The 18,325-nt window shown below is 42.8% G+C and overlaps 1 protein-coding gene across 1 annotated transcript in view; it reads right to left on the bottom strand.

Annotated features, from left to right (window-relative positions):
- Positions 1–18,325, bottom strand: part of CADM4 (cell adhesion molecule 4) — a 368,016-nt gene that overhangs the window by 38,575 nt on the left and 311,116 nt on the right. Inside the window, exons 3-5 of the mRNA XM_018554631.1 lie at positions 16,994–17,146; positions 15,449–15,583; positions 4,444–4,605 (exon numbers count right to left, since the gene is read on the bottom strand). Of these exons, the coding sequence (XP_018410133.1) occupies positions 4,444–4,605; positions 15,449–15,583; positions 16,994–17,146 (450 nt within the window). The remainder of the gene's footprint in view (positions 1–4,443; positions 4,606–15,448; positions 15,584–16,993; positions 17,147–18,325) is intronic.

Here is an 18,325-nt window from a genome sequence, read left to right as displayed (position 1 = left end):
GGGTAATTTATTATAATTAATGTCCTTTAAAAAAAAAAATTAGATTTGTTTGTTTTTGGGGGTTTTTAAGGATACAAAATAATAATAGGGGTGTTTTTTGGTGCAAGAGCTCCTTTACAGCTCATTGCACCCTAAGAGCCCATTCACACCACATCATCTCCAGACCAGACCAGACTGTTTCTGGACTCAAAATGCATCCTAATATATCCCTATGCTACGTCTGGCCTCTGTTCACACCAGTGCAGTCCATTCCAGACCAGACCAGGAAAATACTGCATGTCTCATTTTGTCTGGTCTGGAATGCACTGGAACTGCAGACAGGTTCACACCATTTTCCGGATCACATCTGGTCCAGAAAATGATGTGAACCTGCCCAAAAGGCTAAGTTTACCTTTTGGCCAATGTTTCATGCTAGATTATGGTCCAGTTGTGGAGAAGGTTAATTGTTAGAATTAGCTTTATGTAAACCTTTCCTGAACAAAACCTGAGAATTTCCATGGAGGACCTCCTACTGGAAAAGTTAGTTGCCTGGCTGTCATGCTGACCCACTGCTTCAATACTGTCCTGGTCACTGACCTAGAAAAAGTATGCAGATAAAAAAAAGTCAGATTAAAATCTTATCAACTTATCTGCATCTCTCAGGACAGAGACTTCAAGTATTGACACTACATGCCCCTCCTGCCCCCACTTACCTAGATCTTCTCCTTGCAGGCTGCTCTGAATTTCTGAATTTGGCGCGGCTGTACGTGGCCCCCGTCCACACAGATGCATCATCTATTCACAGGTCCTTTGACAGGATTTGTGAATGGAGAAACTACAGGTGCCGTCATCCACTGTGGCAGAATGGAATTCACATGCAGTGTCGTCACCGTCAGTGCAGTCCATCCATTCTTCCTCACATTCATATTACTGAATGTTCATACCTCAGTAGAAGGAAGGAAAAATCCACAGGAGCCTTTAAAAAAAAAAAGCTGAAAACCACTTGAATTTTGCTTCCCCACTGACTTCAATATATTTTGCCAAAATTATTTGCAGAAATCTCCAGATTTGTGCTAACATTTTGAGGAAATGAAAACTCTCCCTGCTCCCAGGCTGCATTGCTTGCTGCCATGTTGAGAGCCAATTATGAAATCCTTTCCGCGCTGGTGTGCTGCACCTACACCAGTTCATTTCCTTAGACTTCGATAGAGCCATGTTAGAAGGCAGAAGACAATTAATGTTAGAAGGCAGAAGACACTTAAGACAAAGTCTCATAAAAGTCAATGGGGATCAACTGCACAGACACAGCCACCCCAAAGAGGATTTAACTAGCAGCCCCCCGTGAAGTGGTCTACACTGCACTGTGGGATGTAGTGGGCTGTGTCTCAGCACTGACATTTCTCAAAGTCAGAGTCTGCATACTACAGGCACGTGGTACACTGCGGACTTTGCCTCCAATTCAAACTTACTGGGTCAGGGTTATTGACGGGTTTGCTTTGAGGGCTTCAAGAAAGCTGACAGACTCTTTAAAACTGACTTGAAACGTAAATAAAAAATGCAAGTGTCTACAGGGCCTTGGTATTTAATGGTGCTGCCTTTAGTTACTTTTGCTAGGTTGACCTGCACAAACATAACTTTGATCCTTTTCAAGGCTGATATGTTACCGCTCAGACAGCTGAACAATGTATGTGATAGGAAAAAATAATTTGTAAAATCAATTCTATGCTCCTATGGAATGTATTGCGTATGAGCCAAAAGCCTCAAGGCCAGAGCGTGTTTAAACCTTATGCAATGGATTGCCAACATGGGAGTGCAGCAGCGCTAAGTTAAAGAGAGGAATAAGTACGCACTACAGTAGACCTGCACTGAAAAATGTGCTATCTTTTAGGAAAACTCTAAAGCAGTGGTTCTCAACCTGTGTAACATCGGGACCCACATTTGTCCTTGATCACCCAAGTCGCACTGCAATGAAACGCACGCATTAGGTACCGCGCGTTCCAGGGCCGGCGTATGAACTATGGGTTGGGAGGTGCGTTTAGGGTACCATTAAAATGAATGGCAACGCAACACACCTCCCACACCAGAATGCATGGTAGGTGCGATTGTATGGTGCAGTGCGATAATGGCACGGTAATATGCGATTAATGCACCATACTAGTGTGAACGGGACCTCAAAAACACTGACATACATATTTTTTTATTTTACTTTTAATTTTTTTATCCACCCAGTCTCCCTATCGTACGTGAACTGGATTGGATCCTCTGCCTGGGGTCCAGCGTGGGCTGCTGTGCTGTGACAGAGCTCCATCCATATGTGCATTGCTTATACATGCTCCCCTGCATGTCCTGTAGAGGAGCCTGGAGCCAGAATGTGATGTTAATCCGGTCCAGGCACCTCTATAGGACAGGTGAGGGAGCTGTAAGCAATCCATGTGTGGATGAAGCTCTCTCATCCCACCTCAAGCTGACACTCGGCGCCGGGCAGCATATTTTGAATGGCTGCTTGGCACAAGAACTGACAGTGCTGTGCTAGGGGGAGGCAGAGGAGCCTCTCACCTAGAAACGTAGGAGGCATGCGGCGACCCTCTGAACACAGGGTCACGACCCACCAGTTGAGAACCAAGGCTCTAAAAGGTGGTTCATTGAACCTTAAAAATGTGCCATTTACCTGGAAAGCCTCCTGAAAAATAGCAATAGAGTTCCTGTGCCTAAGGGGGAGGCAGAGGAGCCTCTCACCTAGAAACGTAGGAGGCATGCGGCGACCCTCTGAACACAGGGTCACGACCCACCAGTTGAGAACCAAGGCTCTAAAAGGTGGTTCATTGAACCTTAAAAATGTGCCATTTACCTGGAAAGCCTCCTGAAAAATAGCAATCGAGTTCCTGTGCCTGGGCACGCTATATCTTAATAGCTGTATACCTGCATTGTAAGATCATCTATAAGGTATCACTGCCTTTGACTGCTATTCTCACAAGATTTAAAAAGGTGAGATTTGGTGGAGTCACTACTGTGCCACTCACTGCTCTTCATGCTGGAGAGGAAGCTGCTGTACCTGAAGTCCTGCAGCGTAAAGTGCTTCTTGATCACAACACCACCAATCATCAGATCACCAATCATCAACGGGGCAGCTCTGACATTACAGCGCAAACCCTTGATCCTCCCGCAAGATGACCACCTCCACACAGAGAAACAGTGCAGAACAAGGCATGGTAATAGGGAAAAGATCAGCTGCAGGCAATACTGGTGACAAGTCCTTTTCCACCCAATTTCCTTTTTTGCACAATACGGGTACTCTTTAAGCACATCCTGTGGTTTATTTTGATATCTATATGGATGATTCTTTGTAACAATGTATTCATATTCCAAAGTATTTTCAAAGTGAGATATTAAAGTTAAAGTTTTAATAAGACGTGTCCTACATTCTCTACAATATTTATGATATTTTGAACTGGGTTTTTGGCAGAAAGAAACCATTAATATTATTTTGCTTTTTGATGTGCACAGCAATTCTAAAGTCGCGAGGTTTGACCATTTTAAAGATTCATGCGCTATAAAATGTATCCTGTGGCTTTGTACAAGCTCTGAAAAGTCACCAGCAACCAAAAGGGAAAAGTCAACCAACTTATCAAAGACATTGCACTGGCGAGCACTCCTCAGAACTGTTTTTGTCCATGAGGGACTCCAAGCTACACTACACTTATTATTTGTATAAATGCAATATATATCCAAAAGTATGTGCACAACCCCCCAACATTATTGAGTTTCCAACGAAGGATATTGTTGATGCTATGGAACACAAAGGCATAATAATTCTGCTCTTTCAAACTTGCAGACCTTTTTCTGTTCCACCATGACTGGGTCCCCATGCAACAAACCAGCTCTAGAAAGACATGGTTTGATAAGTTTGGTGTGAAGGATCTCAAGTTGCCTGCACAGAGCCCTGACCTCAACCCTTTCCCCTTTGGAATGCTGATTGTGAGCCTGATCTTCTCATTCAATATCAATACCTGACCTCACATACAGTACGTGCTTTTCGCTGAATGGGCACACATTTCCACAGACACATGCCAAAATCTTGTAGAAAGCTTTCTTAGAAGAGTAGAGCAGCAAAGGGGTGCCAACTGAATATTAATGGCCATGGTTTTGGATTGGGATGTCCAACAGGCTCATGTTGACGTGATGGTCAGGTGTTTACAACATTTTGGCCATAGAGTGTATCAGGTGCATTTTCATCAAGGGTTTTATATAAAGTCCTACAAACAACCTTTTTGACATAATTTGACAAAAAAATTGTCTGCCATAGAGTTGTATTCTATGGAAACTTTCCTGAGATTTGGCAGTGCTAGAGTTGGCCCCTCTATTGATGTAAACACGCATGTTTTGTGTGATCTTAATATTGTATCTCAGCTTCTGATGACCCTCTTATGTCCAATTTTACAACAACATAGTCAAAATTCTACTTACATTGCACATCCAGGACATACTGCGTCTGCTTTTTCTGCCCTTTAAGAGCTGCATGCGATGCCTCGCAGGTGATGATCTCACCATTGTCCCGTCTCTCCACAGGGAACTGGATCGTGTTTGTGATGCTGAAAGTCTTTATGTTCTCCTGTTTGCTGGTGACACCTATAAAAGTCAATATACAGATGTTAGCTTCTTCAGAAAACTACTTTCGTTTTTTTCGACCTTACTGAAAAATAGGAAGTAACAATTGATTAGTCAGCAACACCACCAGAACACTCATGTACATCACACATAATAAAGTGCAAAAAACAGAAGCTTGTTCCAATCAAACAATTTTTAGATTTGGAATAGAAAAGAAAAGAGTTAGAACCTCCATTAAGTTTTTTATTTGATTTATCTTTTAGATTGTAAGCCCTCAGGGGCAGGGCCCTCCTTACCATCTTGTCTTGATTTGTATTGTGATTGTAATGCCTTCCCTATATTGTAAAGTGCTGCGCAAACTGTTGGCGCTATATAAATCCTGTATAATAATAATAATAATGTATTCTTTTTTAAAGAGTCATATGACTTGATGGTTAAGATCCCATTTTAATTGTTAAGTAAAATTCACCCAGCATGTTTCAGGAGATTAAAGCGCCCACTTTCTTCAGAGCTCCTGAAGTTGGCAGAATGCTGGAAGTTGTGTCAGATCTGGCATGTGAGCTGTCTCAGCTTTCCCAAGTGTGTACAGACCTCTGCAGGGTGGTTGACCAATTTGCCAGACAGCTGAGACCTGAACATTGTGGCGGAGATTCCCCCTTACCTCCTGAGGGACACCAGTGAACAGGATTAGACTTGAGACTAAATCTCCCCAGTGGGGACACAGATTAACAAAAAGTCTAAAAGGGGTTTTAACCCTTCCAAACTCTATCCATAAGTAAAATCCAAATCTTTGAACCATAGCTGGGCTTCAATATCTCTAATGAACCTGTAACAACATAAACAAGTAGCCAGGCTAGCCATTCACTGCATGTGTTCAAGCTAGTCTGAGGCATCTTGTGTGCTTCTGCTGTCTTACTCTGCAATAAGGATGCCTCTGCTTCCAATAAAGAAGCATCCAGTATAATGGTAGGATGCACACTAAGGGGGTTATTTACTAAGGAGCCGAAGGATTAAACCTAACAGTCGGCTAATTCTACGGCTCACTTCAGCTGCGGGAAGCCTTCGGTTCAGCCGAACTGAAGGACTGCTGTATGGTCTTATTCACAATAGCCTGTACAGCGGCCAAAGGCAGCCGAACACGCAGTCAAACCATTCGCCACGCAAAATGTAAACAAATGAGAAAAAAAAAAAGAAATGTTGTGGGGCCCGCCCTCCAAACCATATCAAACCCTTTAGGTCTGGTAGGAATATTAGGAGGGACCACCAAGAGTTAAAAAAAAAAATGTGTGGGGTTTCCACCAAAAGTCATACTAGACCCCTAAAATTCCCAACCCAACAAGATCCCCTTGCCATAATTTCTGTCCACCTGGGAGTTTTGGGTGTTTCCACCTACCTTTGCATCATTCAGCTCCTCCTGTTACAGTCCCCATAACATATATTACATTAAAAAATCCATCAAGGATATTGGAAGCCCCTCATAACATGCCGACCTGGGTACTCAGCGCTGAGATCTCACCAATAGAGCCCCAGATGGATAGAAGAAACTCAAGGTGGTTTAACATAAGGCGGGTGTAGTTCCATTTGAACAAGGCAAATATCCATGGGCTAACTGGAGTAACCCATAGTAACCAATCACAAATAATTTTCCCCTATCCAACACAGCAATCTGTTTGCTATTGGTTATTCTACGTATCCCTCTGTTTAATAGGCTTACCGGTACGGAGTACACAGGTCACGTGAAATGCTCGGCAGTATGAACTAAACAGTTATATCATTCATTTTCCGCCACATACATAAACAAAAAGGCAATCTCGCATGGAGGTGTTTATATTGCACATTCTGGCGAGCAATTTCCAGTCAGAGAGGTTCTCTGACCTTGAGATTGGCCCACATCCAGGCTGCCTGAACACATCTTGGCACAAATCTTAATTTTCTTTTGACAAGAAATAATTAATCCAGTCAGACAGGTCAAATCTCACTCTACTACTGGGTTAAATTTAGGATTGCCACTGAAATAAACAGATGCATAATGCATAAACATGAGCGCCCAGTCGTCTCCACAGGAAGCGGCCATTTTACATGGGGAGATTAATTATTAACATTCTTTGCCGGTATACATGACCTTTTTGTTGCCTAGAAGCTGCAAGCGCTCATATTAAAATTTTTGTATTTTTTTGCATTGCGTTATTTATGTGCAGCTACATCTGACAGGGCGCTGAGTGAGACCGGCTTTTTCCAGTTTTGATTTCGGTGCCTCTAAGTGGTTTTAACTTAACGCAGTTGTGACTCTCTCCTGGACAGATGGCAATGGAACTTTGCATCGACCGAACATGCCGCGCCCCACAACAAAAGTGTTTTTGAAATCTAAACCTGCTCGCTGCTAGGTCAGGATCAAAAGGTTTTACATAAAACTTTATTCACTTTCTCATGTATTAAAAAATAAAAAATCTTAAATGTGACTTCAGGGGTTTCGGAAAACCTACAGCACTGTCAGACAGCAAATTAGGATATCCACAATGGTAGTCCCCTTTCCGTGATTCAAGACAGGTTTTTTTTTTTTTTTAAGGGAAGGCTAATGCCATTCAAAATGAGGATCACAAGTTAATGATGATAGATAGATAGATAGATAGATAAATGAGAGATAGATAGATAGATAGATAGATAGATAAAGCCTAAGGTTTGTGGGCACCTGACCATCACACCAAATGAGCTTGTTGAATGGCCATGGTTTTGGAATGAGACATCCATATTGAGTCCTCCCACCTTTGTGGCTATAACAGCCTCCACCCTTCTGGAAAGGTTTCCACATGATTTTGGAGTGCCTCTGTGGGAATCCGTACCCATTCAGCCATAAGAGCATTTGTGAGGTCAGGTACTGATGTTGGACAGTAAGTCCTTGGTCACAATCACCATTCCGATTCATGCCTAAGGTGTATAGCAGGGTTGAGGTTAGAGCTCTGTGAAGGCCACTCAAGTGCCTCCACACCAAACTTATCAAATTATGTCTTTATGGAGCTGGCTTTGCGCACAGGGTCACAGCCATGACAGAACAGAAAAGAGCCTTCACCAAACGGTTACCACAAGCCTGGAGGAGCAGAACCGTCAGAAAACTCTTTGTGTGTTGTAGTATTACCAGTACCCTTCACTGGAAACACTTGAGCTTCATAATTTGGAGTGGTGCCCACATACGTTTGGCCATATATTGTAGCCAGATAGACATAAATATATTATAAAATCGCGGCAATAGAATATACACATAATTACACTTTTTGGATTTATAATTTATTTACTGATAACACTGGTCACTGTTCTTTTCTGTCCCTATTATAACTACACAGCTCCTTTTAAGGGACCTGCCGGCTCGTGCTCCGCACGAACAGTTGCGACGGCCCATCCAGACCATCCTCACAAAGAGCTTTCTTCAAAAGGACATACTGACAGGTCCATATACCGTCACCAGCACCCTAGGACTCATCAGGGCAGTATACCTCTTCCTATGGATGTTCCCTCTGCACCACGTCAGATCAGTGAGTTGAGAAGATCTGGACATCGCTGACACTTAGGACATTTAAGCACGCCTCATACAGATTGACCATCTTCCCATCCAAGTGAGTAATTCTCTTATCCATGACATTGTTCTGCTGTCCCATTGTCCATAATGCTAACGTAGGATTTGCCTCCTGGTTGTAGCGCTCCTTATTTGTTCATTTGTCCTGTGCCTAATATGCTACCCAATTGTAGTACTTAAAAAAAAGAAAAATCAGAACCTAAAAAGACTTGGTTTGGATTAAATAGATCTTGTGTAGGTTTATGTACTAAGAGCAAACTTTGTGTTTTTTGTTTTTTAAGCAAGCATCACTTTAAAGCTGACTTTGCCCTGTTTATTCCTTAAGGATTAGCGTTGGTTCCGGAAGGATCCTGATGGCTCAAATCTGGCATAGAACATTCCATGTGTTTGGTAATGTAGAGATTGTGGTGTGTATCTCTGTCGGTATCTCTCTCCTTCATCTACTCTTTCATTATCTCCTTCCATATCACAGCGGCACAGGCTCCCTGTATATCTCCCTATTTATAGCCGCATTTAACCGTTCTCTACACATCACTGCCACCTTCTTATCTGCTGGAACTCTCTTTATATTTCTCTCTGCATCTCTCTGCTGTTTCAATCACCCTGCAGCCACAATGAGTTCTGGATACAATTCTTATCATAAGACGAGAGCTTGTTCTACTCTCCGTGCAACTTCAACAAATTTTTACTTCTCCCTCAGGGAGAAATCCTTCTTCGAAGTACAAAATGGCTGCCAAGCAAAAGTCCCAGGAACAGGAGAAATCACTTCACTTATTAGTTTGTCTTCCTCACAAACAATCCTCACGCGGCCTCTTTGAAGCAATATGGTTCCAAGCCATTGGAACTCCAGTGCAATCCTCTTGTTTATTGCAGCATGAACAAAGACAAAACAGTCAAAGTTTCCAGGACACAGAAGGTCCCATTCTCATACTGCGAACGATGAATAACTAAAAATTAAAGATACAAATTGGTGAAGCAAGGCATCATACCTTAGAAAGACTATCGAACGTTGTAAACAGAACATGTAATTAAAAATCAAACATTGTAAGCGTGTCTACCCAATTTTGTATCATTGCAGTGGCTTGTTTGTATATATGGCCAAAACTATGTGGACAACCCTTGAAATTATTGAGTTCAGGTGTTTCTTGTACCAGCTACAGACTACAAAGACATTTGAGACAATTGTGCACTTCCAACCTTGTGGCTTGAGGAAGGACTTTTTTTTGTTCTAGTAGGACTGTGTCCCTGTACCCAAAGCCAGCTCCATAAAGACATGGTTTGATGAGTTTGGTGTGGAGGAACTCGAATGGCCTTGACAAAACCCTGACCTCAACCCTACTGAACATCTTTGAGATGAATAGAAATGCGGATTGGGAGTCAGGTCTGCTTGTCCAACATCAGTGCCTGACCTCACCAATGTTGTTTTGAATGAATGGGTACAAAATCCCACAGACACACTCCAAAATCGGGTGGAAAGCTATCTAGAGCTGCAGCTAACGATTATTTTAAAAATCGATTAGTTAGACGATTATTAAGTTCGATTAATCGGTTAATCAGATAAAAAATAAAATCAAATAAATGGCTCCAGTGATGGACTACTAGTTTGTATTGAGTGTAGTCCATCACAGGAGCAAGCTTGGAGCGGTGGAAGTAAAAAAGAAAACAAAAGTGTGGTGTGCAATATAGTGAAATGAAAAGTGTAAAATTATACAGCAATGAATGCAGAATGGCACCGGCTATAGAGGACTACAAAACCCAGCAATAGTTTACACTATACATACAGTGTATAATGTATTGCTAGGATTTGTATTCCTATGTATAATATACAGCACAATGTACCATCAGCTATAGAGGAATACAAATCCCAGCAATACATTATAGAGCACCATGTGTGGGAAAGTGCAGGCTTACCTGAGCAGTCTTCCAGCAACTTGCTTCTGAGATCAGGCCTGTCTATCGGCGGCTGTCATCCCCCCACACCTGCTCCTCCTTACTACATCTCCCCACATCCCTGTGCTGATTGTGAATGTGGGCGGGCGGTGAAAGTGAGGCGGGGAGGAGATGCGGCGTGTGGAGCGTGGAATGCGGGCGGGTCTGACAGCGGAGGAGGTGCGGCGCGCAGCGTGTGTGGAGCCGTAAACAGGGCCAACCAATCAGAAGCCGATTAATCGATGATTGAAAAAGTTGACAACTTTTTCAATCATCGATTATAATCGATTATGTCGATTAGTTGTTGCAGCCCTAAAGCTATCCCTGGAGAGTGGAGGTTGTTATAAATGTAAATGGATGCCAACTCTGTATAAATGGCGATAGTATTGGAATGGGATGTCCAAAAAGTTCAATTAAGTTCAGATGGCCATATCTGCACAAATTTCGGACCATATAGTATACATTTATATAGTCTTGCGAGAAAATAAGTACACCCAATGGAAATTAACTTTAACATATTTGGCAAACATTAGATCTACATTCAAACAGCACCTACAGATACACGTGATATGAAATAAAAACAGGAACATTGCCATTTTAAATAGTTTATTCAACAAAAATATCAATAGATGTAATGGTGTAATGTGAAAAAAGTAAGTACACCCTTGACTTCTTTAGCTGGTATTGCCCCCATAGTAGAAATTACTTCCTGTAGGCCTTTTGTATAACTGCTCGCTAGCCTCTGACATTGAATGAAATGTTTGACCACTCCTCCATGCAAAATTCCTTCACTTGCAAGATGTATGCGAGTTTCCTTACATGGACTGCCTATTTCTAATAACCCAATAGCATTTCAATGGGGATTAAATAATGTTTTTTACTAGGCCAGTCCATTACACTTCATTTCTTCTTTTTTCAAGTTTTGGTGCATTGGCTTTGTATCTTTATGTTCAAACATCTATTTCTGGTTCAACTCGCAATTTTCTAAAGAACACTTTGATATGATCCAGAATTCATAGTTGACTCAGTGATGAAAGCTGTCCAGGCCCTACAAAGCAACCCCAAACCATTTCCACTACTATGGTTCTTATCCTGAAATGCTGTCTTTGGTTTGCACTTTGGATGCCCAGAAGTTTTGGTCGCTGGAACAGATCGGCCCAAAATGGCACTTTGGGCAAAATTCCAAAAGTAAAATTTTGTAGCTGAAATTGCAGTACATCTCTAGTTTCACTCCTCCACGATGGGTGTTGCTCTGTGTCCCCTCTGACACAGAGCAGCGTCTAGCAGGGAGGAGAGAAACTGGCAGGAGGATGAGCGGGATGAGGAAGAGAGCGCTGTCAGCAGTCTGTGTCACAGGAGGCCGAGCTCTCCTCCCACACTGCCTCGCTGGGCCTCCTGTGACAGGGGGAGACTCAGAATGGAGATCGGGGAGGAGACAGCTGTCAGCGGTGGCTGAGCTAGGGGTGCGGAGGAGGAGTAAGCCAGCAGCCATGTCACAGGAGGCTGAGCTCTCCTCCCTTCACCACCGGCTCAGCCTTCAGTGACAGATAGGAGTCAGGATGGAAAGCGAAGGAGTCAGGATGGAAAGCGGAAGAGTCAGGAAGGAGAGCAGTATACAAACACTCAGCGATCAGATCACTGAGTGTTTGTAAATAATTGAGGACATAGCATGTTTACTATGTCCCCAATTATGAATGAACAGGAAGTGCTCTACATCACTTCCTGTTTATTCATTAATGTGGACATAGTAACTCATACTTAATCCACAGTTTATGAATGAATGGACTCAGTATAGAGGCTTCCTGTTCATTCATAGCAGGGGCTGCAGCACAAGATATTTAGGACTCTGTGTCCTCAACTTTTTTTCTATTTTAAAAAGGGAATTATCAGAGGTCTAAATATTTCCCCAACGCCCCCAACAAAAATAAATACATTTTTTTAAAAGGTTTCAGCCTGTCACATTTTTTAGTTTCGGTTTCGGTCTGAAATTTCCATTTTGGCTACTACTGTGGTCAAACAAACTTATCTTTGATTGATCGTCCACAGCACTGTGTTCCCGAAGTCGTTTATATGTTCAATGGTAAATGAACTAATCTTGCTCTAATGTTCTTTTTGGACAGCAGAGGCTTTTTTCTTGGCATATATCCCATGCAGGTTAAATTGGTGCCATCTCTTTCCGATTGTAGAAACATGCACTTTGACACGAGCTGTTGCACAAGTTACCTGCAAATTCTGCATTGAGATTTCAGGGATCTTGGAGACTTCATTAAACATCAAATAATCAGCTCTTGCTCTTGGGCTGAATTTGCTGGATTGGCTGGTTCTTGATCAATTAGCAGTCATTTGACATCTAATTATTTTCCCTACAGTTAAAGTGACATTAAACCCTCAGATTTTTTAACATAAAACAATACTGTAATGTGCGCCTTACTGTAATCCATGGTTGTTTCCCTTCTCTTTGCTGTTCTTCCTTTTAAATCTGTATCTGTTCTCATGCTGGGCAGAACTTCTGTTTTGCAGCAGACTGCCTTGTCCCAGGAATGGATACACGGTGTCTGTGTATAAGTTTGTATAGGCTTGTAACCTGAGCCAGCACTACAGGAAGAGGCCCTGAGCTGAAAAGGGAAGTTCTCCCCAAGCATGAGAAGACATGAGGATTTAAAAGGAAGAGCAGCAAAGAGAAGGGAAACAACCATGGATTACAGTAAGGCACACATTACAGTATTGGTTTATGTTAAAAAATCTGAGGGTTTAATGTCACTTTAAATGACTGATTTCAAATAATTTGGATATCCTTTAAATGCCTTGCCAGGCTCATAGGCATCAACAACCTTTATTCTGACGGCCATAGAGAGTTCTTTCAATCCTGGCATGATGACAGCACCCTCATCAATAGCAAGAACGCAAGACCCTAGATATCTGAGATGTAAATAAGACCAGTTCCACCTTCATTCTCCAGAAGGAGGTTCAAAGCACTGGCACCTAACCTGGAGCACCCGATTCAAATTTCATGGATTTAAAAGGGATGTATTTACTTTTACCACATGACAGGGATCCCAACCTGAAATAAGTCATTTCAGGGAGGTTCCCTTCTCTTTTCAGGGAGGTGCTCTATGTCAACCCCCCCCCACCCTTCTCTGCGGGGGGGTGCATCAACAAGGAAGAGAGCAACCCCCTGAAATGATGGCAGATAGCAAAGAAGCTAATGCTTCTCTTGCTATCTGCTGCCGTCAGAATAAAAAAAAAAGCATAGGAATGAATAGCTACATTGCTATTGGCTATTTCAATTTGCAATAGCCAATAGCAAGCTGGCTATTGCACCCACCCTCTGCTGCTGTCAGTCAACAGTGGAGGACCTGATGGAGAACTTCAGGCTCACCTCTGCTGATTGACAGCAGCAGTGGGTGGGTGCAATAGCTAGTCTGCTATTGCAAATTGAAATAGCCAATAGCAATCTAGCTATTCATTCCTATGCAGTTTTTTTTTCTGAATGACAGCGGCCCCGACGTCAGAAAAAAAAAACCAAAAAACAGACAGCAGGGAAAGGTTTACTCTGCTCGATCTAGAGTAAACCTTTCCGGGAGAAAATGTATCTAAATAGCGGGAGACTCCCGGAACATCCAGGAGAGTTGAGATGTCTGACATGATAAAGCTGCATTTTTGTTAATTTAGATTATGAGAATAAATAAACCATGTCAATGTAATGTCTCATTTGTTCAAGTATATCACCTTTATATGAAGGCACTGTCTGAATGAACAAATATTTTGAAAAGGTCAACAATTTCCATGGGGTGTACTTATTTGTTCATGTGACTGTATACATTATATTGCTTTGGGTCATGGGTACTCAACTGTTTGCATCAGGAGAAAGGGAGAATATTTTTTCCCTTGAAACTTTATGCTTTTATTAAAAAAAAAAAAAAAAGAAGAGGATTGTTTTGGAGTGTCGGTGACTGCCGTTTCACGCGGTATGATACAACGTATTGTTTGGCCCTTGTTTACAGGTTTGGCCATTAGGACTGTTAGCTGGGGGTTTACACTTCTCTCTTTGAAGCAATATCACAGGTGAACAGGACTGGACTTGCGGAAGGGTCACACAGGCTCTGCCTTAGCACAAAAACTATTCAGGGGGCATAAAATAGGATTTTTGTACTCACCGTAAAATCCTTTTTTCTGTGTTCATTGAAGGACACAGTGGAGATCTTGATCCCTATACCAATGGGTGTATAGTGCCACCTTCAGGAGTAGGACACTAGGCACAAAACAAAAACTCAGCCTAGGGGTGTCCCCTAACGGTGGCCAAACAGCTAGAGCCAGCTCAGTTATTCACCAAGCAGTACATAGAACGAACACATGACAATCAGAGGGGTGGGCACTGTGTCCTTCAATGAACGCACAGAAAAGGATTTTACGGCGAGTACAAAAATCCTATATCTCTTTCGTTCATTCAAGGACACAGTGGAGATCTTGATCTCTATTACCAATGGGACATCCCAAAGTTGTGTCTACCGAGGGGTGGGAATAAGACTAAACTACTCCACACAACCAGCGATGCACGCTCGCCACCCAAAGGATCCTGTACCGATAGACAAGCAAGGGCTTGTGCAGACTGAACAGCACTAAGATTTTCCTCTGGAAAAATCAACACCGTCCAAAAGACAAAGCTGGCTCTAGCTGTTAGGGGGTTTGGCCACCGTCAGGGGCCGCCACTAGGCTGAGTTTTTGTTTTGTGCCTAGTGTCCTACTCCTGAAGGTGGCACTATATACCCATTGGTAATAGAGATCAGATCTCCACTGTGTCCGTCAATGAATGAAAGAGAAAGTGGATTTTTCTTTGTTATTCCCATAGCACCTTGACCTCAAAGGTTTTTAGATGTTTAAAGTATTTTAACTTGAAGAGAATGAGTTAGTAATGGGTATTGTAAAAAAATTATTTGCCATTATAGTGCAGCTTTTCGTTTCAGGGATAGGTGTGTGTGCTGTTTTTTTACATGTATTCCCTTCCTTTTAGACTGACTTACCAGACTGGTAGGCACCCCTGCAAGTCAACCAGCCTTCTGGCTGAGTTCAGGGCTCATAACTCATTGAGATATCTTGATGCCACACCATACCAGTATCTGACCAAGCATTTAGAGTGCTGCAGGAACCAATCGATGGCATCATGTTCAGCAAGTGTACAATATGTCACCAGAACACCTTTTTTCTTCATGTATTATATTCCTATTTTGCGCATGATAAAAGTCACAAACAAATGCAAGGTTTCGGAACATCACTTTTGCCTATTTTTTTATTCTTGGATTGATATACACTTGGAGCTTCAAAATAAAAAGATATATGATTTAACAGAGCATAAGCAATTTCTCTTACCTTTGAGCTCCCTGCGGTCTCTATACCAGCGTAGTGTGGCTTCCGGCTTTGTTCGAGGAGCTGAGCAGATAAGCTCCACCTGGCCTCCTTCCACTGCTTGCTCTTTGACTTCTACTACTGGGTTTTCTGGGGGAACTAAGAAAAACAACAAGCTTAACTCTATGATTGTTGGAGGTAAATGTAAAAAATAACTTGTACGGGTTATTTTAAGGAGTACCTGTCACACAAAACAGGTGTGACCCCAAAGTTCACCTCTGACTTCCTTCATTAGTTATTCCCGCACACCTGGGAATCAGTTCAAACCATGTGTGGATCTCTCCCCAAGTCAATTCTCAACAGGAGGAATGATGGATGGTAGATAAGCTTCACAATTAGTGGAGAAGTCCTGTTCACTGTACATCACCATCAGGACGAGCTATATACAATGATAATATGACTATCTACTAATGTGATTTATTTGACATTTTATTTTAACCTTGAAAGTCTAGGTTTGCAAAAGGTAACAGAGACCTGTTAGAGTTACTGCTGCCCTTGGCCAACTCTGAGGTCAGCCATTATGACTTTTGGCTAGTATTTTCAGAGAAGCCAGCCTTTTGATTCATCGGGAGCCAGAAAGATAACCACGGTAACCCCCTCACATGCTCGTTTGTCTCTAGGGGACTCAAATAAAGCTGTTTTACGCCTCTGCTTTTTGGTCCTGCAGCTGTCGGCACTCTCTTCTCCCTTCTGCTCTGGCTATGGAATGTCTCTTGGCATCCTCACGTCTAAAGAAGGTCAATGGGCCTGCATAAGACGTGATGCCGTCAGAGGGGCCCAGGAGAAAAGGATACTAAAATAGAGCTATATTACTCACCTGATCCTCGGTCCCGCTGGCTCCCTCTGGGCTGCATGACTGGTCCCTGCAGCCTCTTCTCCCCTGGGCCCCACTGATGTTGTCATGTCTTATGCAGGCCTGCATTAGATGTGAGGATGTGAGGATGCCAAGAGACATTCCATAGCCGAAGCAGAGAGGGAAAGAGAGGTGAGTGCCGACTGCCACAGGACCAAAAAACTGGTTAATTATACAGGTTTGAGTCCCCTAGACAAATGAGCACGTGACGGGGTAGCCCCACTTCAAGGGCACGTTTTTGATAGCTCTGGAAGTTCTGCTTTAAGCTTGGCAACACATGAAAAATTGGTCTTCTGTGATTCCAGAACTTATTCTTAACGGTGGCTCTCTGCCTCCTACTAATAATTACCACCTCCTAATGATAACGCCCACCCTCTACCAATATTCTTCCAACCCTACTGATCACCCACACCACCTAATGACATTTCTCACCTTCTAGTGATCATCCACACCTCCTGCTTAAAATTACCATCTCCAATGGATAATCCCCACCCCATCCTGGTGCTGTTCCCTTAATGCTATTAACAGCAAAAAACAGCTCCAGACCGAATAGGTGAGCAACTTGCTCCACACTTACTCTAGAGGGCATCACCTGAGGCAAAGTCCTCACCATGCCTTATGACGGGAATGATCCTGGGTGCAGTTTAAGAGCTTACCGAGCACAGTGAGAGTGGCAATCTGGTGGTGCGTGTCCTCCGTATACAGCTGGCAGAAATAGCCACCTTCATCCTCCAACTTGGCATTGGACAAATGGATCTTGACCAATTTTGGCGTGAAATCCACAAGCTGAAACCGCTCATCTCTCAAAGCTGCAAAGAAGTGACAGGAAAATAAATGATGGATAAAAGAGAGCAAGAGATAATGTAAGTGTTGCTAATATAATATTTTATCAGACTCCTGACTGGATGCCCATGGAGCTTTTCCAATAAGAACCTTGGCCAGAGTCTTAAATCCATCACACCTAAAGGTGCTCATTCATGTACAGATTAGCAGGCAGAGCTGGATTAAACCTAGCAATAATGTAAGACGGGCTTTCATTTTGGGGACCAATACATACACACAGATATTAACTGTTCTCTGAAGAACATTGCTTCGGACACTTGATAGATGGGTTGGTCCCATTAGGCATTTTCCATGGATGGCAATGGCTAGAAGTAAGTAAATCAATGTCTAACCTGTCAAATCACTAGTGGGTTTGCAAACAAAATATGAGCACTTGAGGGGGAGATTCAGGAGAGATTCAGAAATTTCCTTGTGTGTGCTGATTCAGTTAATCCTTATAAGGTCTTGGCAGTTGTAGGGTGTTACCTTAAAGCAGGGATAGACAAACTCCGGCCCCCCAGCTGTGGTGAAACTACAAATCCCACGAAGCATCTTTCTCCGGGAGTCATGTCTGTGGCTGTTAGAATCTTGCAAAGCCTCATGGAATTCGTAGTTCCACCACAGCTGGAGGGCCGCAGTTTGGCCATCCCTGCCTTAAAGGAATAAAGGCAGAGGAAGAAGCGCTACAACCAAATAAGAATTGGTGGGTGTAATTGCCGATGGGCTGGACATTGAATAGGCTTAGCATAATAACTTTCTCCCGTTATCAGTGGTTGACCATGGTGTTTAATGTTGCTTTTCGTATGGTATTGGTGTAACCTAGAAGAGGGAAAAGAAAGATGGTGCAAATGAACCTCGAGCAATGTGTTAGACACAGTGAGAAAATGTAGAGACCCACACTTTTACAAGAAGTTGTAAAAAGATGTGATGTCATCGACGAGGGAAGTGTTACACTGGTTTCTTTTCCTTCCTCTCGGATTACACCAATACCATCCGAAAAGCGGCATTAAAAAGCATGGACAACCACTGATAACAACGGGCGAAAGTCATCTTCCCAAGCCCATTCAATTTCTAGCCCATCAGCAATTACACACACCAATTCTTATTTGGTCGTAGCGCTTCTTCCTCTGCCTTTGTTCCTTCACACACACACAAGTCGGACACCC

The sequence above is a fragment of the Nanorana parkeri genome, unplaced genomic scaffold, assembly GCF_000935625.1.
Source record: "Nanorana parkeri isolate BGI_ZX_2015 unplaced genomic scaffold, ASM93562v1 scaffold166, whole genome shotgun sequence".
NCBI classification, from domain to species: domain Eukaryota; kingdom Metazoa; phylum Chordata; class Amphibia; order Anura; family Dicroglossidae; genus Nanorana; species Nanorana parkeri.
The sequence above is the reverse complement of the archived record's forward strand: the minus strand, read 5'-3'. Positions and strand labels throughout refer to the sequence as shown.